Below are 9,613 nucleotides of genomic sequence, written 5' to 3' on the forward strand. Positions count from 1 at the left end.
ACCATTGATAACTTCTTGGTGACTACCAGAATGTTTATTTTCCATCCAACCTGTTGATAAGGTTGAAAAAACCTGGATGAATGGATCAAACAAATATCAGCTTGATCAAAAACTCTATGGCCCACAAGAAGTTTTTAATGATTAATAACCACTGTTTCCTATAGTGTGGTGCACCTGAGATGTAGATCTGCTTCATTTTTGGGATCATAACACAAAAATGATCCATCAAAACAGATGGACAGTATGGATGTAAGGAACATACATTATGGTGGGCCCCACAGTCAGGGATGCACTGAATCCGTGCCCATGCAAAGTGTAAAATTAGAGCACGGCTCAAACCTGGCTCAAAGTGATCACCATACCATAGCCGTTGATTTAAGATTAGTATGAATGTGATCAAATACCAAACAATAATAACAACCATAACCACAACCACAACCACAACATCACCAACAATATAAAAATATATATTTATATAAAATACAATTTTAAAAAAACCAAAAGCTATATATACGTATTTTAAAAAAGGAAAGTGGGATACTTTTCTTTTGGTGCAGCTGACACAAGAATATATAGGGAAGTGAGAAAGAGAACTCAAGCAAGGAATTTAGAATACTAGAATACCAAAGAAAAGAATAACCGAAATGAGAAGCATGTAGTCCTATAAAATATTTTTAGATAGAAAGCTAAAGCTGCAAACCATTGTATTGGAGACTGTAATCCTTTCTTTTACTAAGCCCATGAATTTGACAAAAACTAGGCTTCTTTCAGCAAAATTCACTCTTTGTATAGGCCCCACATGGTACTTTGCCTACTAAATAAAACCATCCACTTGGGCCTTATCACCTCTGAGAAGAGAGGTGGGCTACGCTTCAGACCATCTCAACCGCTAGAAAACAGACAAATTGGGAAATTTTGATGGGTCCGATTGTCGATCGCAGAAAATCAACGGATTGGATGTGTAGAATCATCCAAAATTGTGCCTGTGGCCTGTTCATGGTGAGGCCCATCTATTGAATGGTTCAGATCACTGTACAAGTGGCTAAATTAAGGGTTCTCCCAAGGTGTACCCTCCCTTTTTGGGGTAAATAAAACCAACCATTTGGGGCTTTTTTAATTGAGAGAGAGAGAGAGAGAGAGAGAGAGATTTGAAGCTTTGGAAATGGTGAGAAGGTGAACTGAATCTATGTTGAATAGCTTCTTCTATTGGGTGGCTTTGTTTGGGAGTGGAGATGGATGTTGCAGGACAAAAACAAGGAATCTCTGCTCTCTTGTTCATCACACAACAACAACAAGACAACCACATCAATGCATACAACAAATACAAACAGCTCTAGAACAAAAAACACACCAAAATTCTTCAAACATGGCCTCTAGCTCTTCCAAGATCTCCTCAATCATTCCCATCTTTGTTGGGTTTCTCCTTGTTGTTTCTATTAGTCCTGTTTCGTCGGCAATTGCTTCGGAATCTGTCGATCCATTACCATCAAATCAGACCTTCTGGACGGGCCGCCAATTGCAGAAGATGAAGTGGGTCAGAGACCATCTAAAGAAGATCAATAAGCCTCCACTCAAAACAATTCAGGCATTTTCTAAACTCAACTTCTGTTTGTAAAAATCTTTTTTTTTTTTTCTTTTTTTTTTTTTTGTGAATTTTTGGATCTGACGAGCTTTTTCTTCTTCAATGCAGAGTCCTGATGGTGATCTGATTGATTGTGTTCTATCTAATCAACAACCAGCTTTCGATCATCCGAAATTGAAAGGACAGATGCCAATGGTAGTTGAAATTTCAAAGATGGATTTTAGATTTTCTCATTAAGTCTAAAAAGCCCAATGCCAGTTGAAATTACAAAGATGAAAATTTTCTCTCTTGGGATTTTCGAAGCTTGGATTTTTGAGAAATGCAACTAATTTCAAGAGTCTGAAAAAAACATTCTTTGAGATTTTGAAATTACAAAGATGAAAATTTTCTTTCTTGGGATTTTGAATGATTGGGTTTTCGGACATATGAAGATGATTTTAAGAGTCTAAAAGCTTCAATTGGTATTTGAAATGACAGAGATGAAAATTTTCTTTCTTGGGTTCTTGAAAATCTTGATTTTGGAGCTACTCAACTGATTTTAAGATGCAATTTTTCTCTGTTGGGTCAATGAAAAATTGAAATTTGGAGATGTGCAGCTGATTTCCATTGTCTAAAATCATAATGCTAATTGAAATTTAGAGACATTTTAAGAGTCTCAAAGCTTCAATCAGTATTTGAAATGACAAAGAGCTAAATTTTCTTTCTTGGCTTCTTGAAAATCTTGATTTTGGAGCTACTCAACTGATTTTAAGATACAAATTTTCTCTGTTGGGTTAACGAAAAATTGAAATTTGTAGATGTGCCAGCGATTTCCATTGTCTAAAATCATAATGCTAATTGAAATTTAGAGTCTCAAGGGTCTTTAAATGTTGATTGAAAGCTCTTCTTCTTTCAGGATCCACCAGAGAGGCCAAAAGGCCACGACGGGACGGATTCAATGCCCGAAAGCTTCCAATGGTGGAGAATTTCAGGAGAATCTTGTCCCGAAGGAACGATTCCGATCAGAAGAACATCAGAGATTGATGTTCTTAGAGCGAGTTCAGTTGGGAGGTTTGGAAGAAAACCAGTACGACGAGCAGTAAGACGCGATTCGTCAAGCAGTAGCCATGAGGTTTGTGTGTACAGAAAAATGAAAGATACCCAATTGAGTTTTCTATCAGTTCTAGTAGAATTTCCCAAAAAGAAAATTTCACACCTTTTGGAAGATGAAGAAAACTTCTGTAGGTTTTTTTTTTTTTTTTAAATGCAGTTTTCAATGAATATGATCAGACAACATAGAAAACAAAGAAAAGATCTCGATTTTCCTTTTCCTTTTCTTTGAAATGAGAAGTTTGATTGATGGGTATTCTGCATTTCCTCTAAAAATCATTGATTTTATTCAGTTACTATGAGTCCATGACAGATTTCAATAACATCAGGTACGAATTTTTAAATAATAATAATAATAATAATAATAATAATAATAATAATTCCGTCAAACCTCTATTTCATTCCATCTTTTTTTTTTCTACAACAATAGCTTCAATTGATTCTTTAAAAAATGGATTTTTAATTCATGAATACTATGAAATTTCTTCAAAACCCATCAATCAATATTGCAGACATGATCATACTAAAATCAATGACTTCAAATGCTTCAAAATCCTCTCCATGTTGTTGAATTATACTATATATCTTAGTTCAATTCCTTCTTTTTTTCAAGTACCAAAATATACTAGTATTAGATTTTCAAGAATACCAAAACACCTTGTAATTTATAAATAAATAAATAAATAAAACTCTGTAATTTATCATTTTTTTTCATGAGCACGACTTCAGTGCGCACAGGGCTCACCGAGACATGCACCAGTTACCACCCACCATTCAAAGATGGTGGGCGGGAATCTAGCAGCATTTCAAAATTCAATTCTTGAAAGACCATGTTGAAATGCATGTTGAGATTCAGACCTGCCATTTACAGATGGTTGGAGAAATGAGCGCACCAGTTCTCTGTGCGCACTTAGCCCACCCAATCTCTCGGTTCCATCCTAACAAATTCATTTATTAACGTATTTATGCATTTCAGCATGCAGTTGGGTATGTGACGGGAGATCAGTACTATGGCGCAAAGGCAAGCTTAAACGTGTGGGCCCCACGTGTGAATAATCCCAATGAATTCAGCTTATCACAGATGTGGGTCATCTCAGGATCGTTCGGCAATGATCTCAACACCATTGAAGCTGGATGGCAGGCACGTATTTTTTATTTTTTTTAGTGGGTTTTGGCAAAAACAATTTCTGTACACGCACTTCTACACGCAGACACGTGTGCCAACCTGACAGGTATGTGGGACATCGGAGCCATCTATCTGGCGTGATACTACCTTGCAGCCCACGTGGTAAAAAACCTCAGGTTCTATCACTATCATATGTTCAACAATACAGAAAGCAATTCAAGTTCTTTTAGGTCGTCCATTGTTTTAGTACATGTGTGGCCTAACTGATGGATGAACAGACTGAAATTCTTAAGGATATTATATAAGTGGTAGGTCCCAGCAAACTAGTCGGTCAGATGTCCTGCTGCAAATGACAGTTTGGCAGATGCGGCTGCGTGTATTGAGGTGCATGTGGAGCTGGCAAACAGCTTCTAAGTAATTTTAGTGTGGTCCCGACCATCTGGGCCGTCGAAAATGGACGGCATGCTTGCAAACCATTGATTTTAAATCTTAGGGATTTTTCAAACCCATCTTTGTATGGATGGATGTTTTAATAAGTAGAATTTTCACATTCTTTTTTTATGGAGCCACTCTGATTGTTCAACCTAGTTCGCCGGAATGCCTGATCGCATGGAAGATTGGAAGGTGGAGATCCGTCCATCTAGTTGATCATATCCATAGACGGCTTTTTTTTGAAGATCTCATCAGATGGATGATCCTATCCATCGGTTTCTCCGGCTGAAGCCATCTTCATCTTGACCATTCATTTTCAATGTACTGGATAGAATCATCCGTTCGGCTTGTGAGGAATCATTGGAAAGACCCACTACTTGGAACGTACGGATCCACCACACCACCTTCCACGTGTCAGTCATCAGGCGTCGAACATCCCTTCCTGATCCAGCACGGCCTGAGGCAAAACCTCCTCATTTTCCAAACTGATTTTTGTTCGGAGAAATGATCTGCTGCTCAGTCGATCGATCTGAACCGTTCATTGGATCCAACATACATGTGGGCAACAGTATGAAAATAATACTGATCAGATGATCCACAGCAATTAGATGGTTGATTGAACTTAGTTTTTTAGTAAACGAACCTGATCTTCCATTTTATAGGCTACTGATCAGATGGTTAGAATCCGTCAAGTCAGCATATCTTTCTATGGTATGTCACAAAATAAGTGCTCAAACTCATGGACGGCCCTGATCGACCCATTTATTTTGGACACGTGGATAGTTTGATCAGCCGGCTTTCTGTGGGCCAGCATGAGATGCCACTAGCCGTCCAACCCATGAATTTTTTAAATTGTTCGAATTGATTGTTTTCTAAATAATTATTCATCTTTTTTTAAAAAAATTATTTATGCCATTTTCTTTTAATTTTCTTCAGGTCAGCCCAGAATTATATGGAGATAATTATGCTAGGTTCTTCACATATTGGACGGTAAGTATAATAAACAAATAAATAAGAAGCTTTGCCAAGTCCATGCACGTGCACAAGTCATGGCACACAGGTACCAGATCCAATCCATCAATCGTAAGGATCCGTCAGGCCCAAAAATCAAGTCTGTCCACTTATTAGGTGGGCCACATCTTATGAAACCAAAAAAAAAAAAAAAAAAGAATGTTTTAAGTTTTCTAAGTTTCTTACCTGATGGGTAGACCAGCTTGGTTTCTGGGAGAGAAAATCTACATGGTCACACCTACCTGATGAATGGCTAGGATATTGCACGTGTGCCATAGCAGCAGCACATGTGTGAGTGCAGACGGCTTCGCTTTTTGTTCTCTCTCTCTCTCTCTCTTTTTTAACACATGCAGGTGCAAACTATTTCACCATAATAGTCGTGCAAACGTTTTCTTTGTGGCCCAACTTTATATTTCGATGACATCCACTCCAACCATAATGCATACCTCCTATATTTAGCCATGATTCCAAAAAATCAGACTAGTTAGTGACTTAGATGGGCCACGCGAGTAAGAACAATTTAAAAGTAATGCCCATTATTACAAGGGTCCACCATGTTGTGTGCGTGGCTTTCAATCCATTGATATTAAACATCTGCCCCAGATGATGGCATACTTAAAAAACTAAGGCCATTTCAAGTGGTCCCAATGAAAATTAGGGGTGGGTATTCGCTCCCTACTATTCATTCTCATGTGGCCATTTCAGTCATTGAATTGGCCTTATTTTTGGGACAATGGCTAAACATAAGAGCGTGTGCAAGATGGTCAAAATGGATGTCATTAACACATCAAGGTGGGGCCCATGACAGTCATTTGTATGGGAAATAGATCATAGGTTATTTTTAGAGTAAAACTTTCATACTCTGGCTGAGTGCAATAGATGATACACAGGCACTTAAATATCACTTAGAAATTGTTTACATTCATTCAAGAAATTCAAATTAAACCCTCCAAACTATTGGGTGCTAGTTTAGACGTACTGTCAACCAAACATTAAGCTTATTTGATTATCTGACCATCAGACCGGTGGACATTTATTGGATGGTTAAAAAATACCCCATGGTCTTACTTCAACAAACATGCTCACAACCAAATTTTATTTTTTGAAATGTCAATTAGCGATATAGGTTCCATAATTTAGTTAGTATTTAGTTAAGATTTAATATATGCAGTGTGTACCATTTCCAAGTACCTGCATATCAAGTGCTGTGTGCGCCTGAGTATAAAATAACTGCCATATTTTTTATTTTTTAAATTAAAATAACAAAGGGATTACTTAAAAAATCTTTTCTTTTTCTTTTTCTTTTTTTTTTTTTGTAATTTTACAGTCAGATGCATATCGAGCGACCGGATGCTACAACCTCTTGTGCTCGGGGTTTGTCCAAACAAATAGCAGAATCGCTATCGGGGCGGCGATCAACCCAACATCGGTTTACAACGGCGGGCAATTCGACATCACTTTGTTGGTGTGGAAGGTAAATTTAAATTAATAACAAATGTAGGAATTTTCCCAAAAAAGCTCTAATTTTCTTACTTTCCTGAAATAAACCTTGACTAAATTTAAATCCTCAACGGTCCTCCAAATGTATGAACGAGTGAGGAAATTATCAAAATCCACTTAAATGTTCAAAAAACTCATAAAATTTAAGATAGCATCTTGGTAATTTCCCACCTATTCATGCAGTGACTCGAATCAGAACTCGTCCAAGTGAGGTATTTATTTGTTGGGCTACCAAAGCAAAAAATTACACCAATGGGATTATCTAATCCGTCCATTAGTTGGGCCTTGTTTTTTTTTATTATTATTATTATTATTGTTTATAACCATTCATTTTCCAAGCTATGGATAAGATATTCAGGATGACCTGAAAGAGGTTAATTATCCTTGAAAACCATACCGGATCCATGATTTATTCAAATTAGTGATTGGACCTACTTCACTATAAATGATCTTGTGACCATTTTAACTGCTACTGATTGGATAGTTAGAATCGTTTGATTGGTGGATATTTTTTTTAATATCCATTGTAATTTAATTGTGCCGGACCTACTGGACGGTTCAGATGGATTGATTGGATTACCAGTGTCCCAATCCAACTAGGAGCACTATAAGTGCTCTGAGAGAACTGGATCTTTTCTCAGTAAGAACATATACCTGCAAGAATAAATGTTAAGACCAAGGCAGAATCACCATCCATTTTCTATGGTCACGGTTGGATGGATGTGATCTACAATCGGGTACGAGTAGCTCCAATCCAATGAACGGTGGTGATTATAGCTGAGTCCACCTGAGCCCAGAAAGGAGTTAAACACATCACGTAAATATACTGCATGTTACGTACGTAAAAGTATTAGTTTGTTGCAAATAGAATAATACTTCTTACCCAAAATATATAATATTTGATCGTTGCAATTTCGGACCATGGTGGTCCATCATAGTGATGGCCCCTCAATTGGACGATCTAGATCGAAGGACTGATGTACCGGATGGTTAATAGAGATGGTTTACACATTCAGTTTCAGCATGTATCTTATACATACTATATGGTTAAAAATAGTAAATGTAATTTTAAGTAAATGATCATGTAGTGTTAAATGTCCTCTGTGGGGCCCATGAATGGTATGTTGGAGCTAGTGTTAAAATCTTTTGATATACAGTTCAAGTACACTTAGGTATATTCGTTAATTTTGTTATTCGAAGACATAACATTTTGCTTTGATACCAAGTTAAATAATTACTTAATCTAATAGCTCCAACTTTCAAATTATGATATGTCAATGTATACTGAGGGACTTAACACTCCAACAAGACGATGAGCTAAAATAATATATTTTTCTGTGCCATTGAAATATTGGCCATGAGCCAAATACAACCTAAGTGAACATGAGTAACATTTGAATGGTGCAATTCAGGATCCAAAACATGGACATTGGTGGCTGGAATTTGGGTCGGGTCTATTGGTCGGGTACTGGCCGTCGTTCTTGTTCAGCCACTTAGCGAACCGGGCTAGCATGGTGCAATTCGGAGGCGAAATAGTGAACACTCAACCGTCGGGATTCCACACATCGACGCAGATGGGCAGTGGCCACTTCGCCGGGGAAGGGTTCCGGAGAGCGTCGTATTTTCGGAATTTGCAAGTTGTCGATTGGGATAATAACTTGCTTCCGGCGTCCAATTTCCAAGTAACGGCCGATCATTCAAATTGCTACGATATTCGGCCGGGGAGAAATGGTGTTTGGGGGAATTATTTTTACTATGGTGGGCCAGGAAGGAATGTGAGATGTCCATGAGAGATATTTAATTGGGGTGGAGAAAATCATCATACCTTTTTTTTTTTTTTTTTGGCTGAATGGATCATGATTAAAACACTCAGTGGCGCGGATCAACTCATTCTGCCTTGAATCGACTCATGACTCAAATTGGCCTTCCGAGTCCGAGTTGACTCGTCCGAGTCACACCCAACTCAGGTGAGTCTTAAAACCATAGCATGGATGTTTGGGTTCAGGTCATTTTTAGATATTTTTTTTTCTCTTTAAAGCCCATTTTTTCTTCTTCTGTTTTTTCCTTTTTTGGGCATTTTTTTTTTTTTCTTCTAACAGGTGATTGATTAATTTATACCAACTCTGGGGACATCTAGTGTAAATTTGGAAAAGCAATAGTGAATATACTGTGGTTTGTATTTTTCTAATTTGTTTTTATTTACACCACGTTTGGTTGCACCAACTATCATGATATTTCATGATTTATTAGTCTGAGCTGTTGCAAAAGATCATGAAATTTCATGATATTTGTTGAAGCAAACACAGCCTTATTTATTGTATTTGTTGAAGTTAATGAGCAATTGAATGCGTTTGGTTACCTAAAAAATTTAAATAATAACAATTAATGAATGCTAACAGACTCCTGTAATAGTTCACCACCATTTAAAACAAGTGTGGTATATCTTGGACCATATAAGGGTCTGTTTGGGCAGTGGGATTAGAAGGGATTGGGTGGGATGGGATTCATATGATCCTGTGCCAATTCCACTCCATGTTTGGGAAGAATGGGAAAGCTTAGAATTACATTAAATGGAATTGCATTGGGTCCTGTGCCAATTTCACTCAATGTTTAGCAAGTTGTGTAGGTCCCACCATGATGTATGGGCTATATCCACACCGTCCACCCATTTATCGAGATTATTTTAAAGCATGGGCCAAAAAATCAGGTAAATCTAAAGCTCAAGTGGACCCCACCATAGAAAGCAACAGGGATTGACTACTTACCATTGAAAACTTCTTTGGGGTCACATAAGTTTTAGATCTACCTCATTTTTAGGCCCATGCCATAAAATGAGGTTACAAAACAAATGAACGGTTTAGATATAACACATG

At 37.4% G+C, this 9,613-nt stretch overlaps 1 protein-coding gene across 1 annotated transcript; it reads left to right on the plus strand.

The window, feature by feature from the left end:
• Positions 1–734: 734 nt before the first annotated feature.
• On the plus strand, positions 735–8,921 carry LOC131237882 (protein neprosin-like). Its single transcript, XM_058235931.1, has 7 exons — positions 735–1,585; positions 1,691–1,777; positions 2,478–2,693; positions 3,648–3,812; positions 5,166–5,219; positions 6,568–6,714; positions 8,153–8,921. The coding sequence occupies exons 1-7, from the start codon at positions 1,187–1,189 to the stop codon at positions 8,528–8,530; spliced, it is 1,446 nt and encodes a 481-aa protein (XP_058091914.1). The 5' UTR covers positions 735–1,186; the 3' UTR covers positions 8,531–8,921.
• Positions 8,922–9,613: the final 692 nt, after the last annotated feature.

Source organism: Magnolia sinica, chromosome 2 (assembly GCF_029962835.1).
Source record: "Magnolia sinica isolate HGM2019 chromosome 2, MsV1, whole genome shotgun sequence".
Taxonomy (NCBI): Eukaryota; Viridiplantae; Streptophyta; class Magnoliopsida; order Magnoliales; family Magnoliaceae; genus Magnolia; species Magnolia sinica.

Bases quoted from the DNA above. Each gene is read 5' to 3' on its own strand.
- LOC131237882 (XM_058235931.1), top strand. From the start codon at position 1,187: ATGTTGAATAGCTTCTTCTATTGGGTGGCTTTGTTTGGGAGTGGAGAT. The intron at 5,220-6,567 runs GTAAGTATAATA...GTAATTTTACAG, and splicing joins GGTTCTTCACATATTGGACG to TCAGATGCATATCGAGCGAC. The intron at 6,715-8,152 runs GTAAATTTAAAT...GGTGCAATTCAG, and splicing joins TCACTTTGTTGGTGTGGAAG to GATCCAAAACATGGACATTG.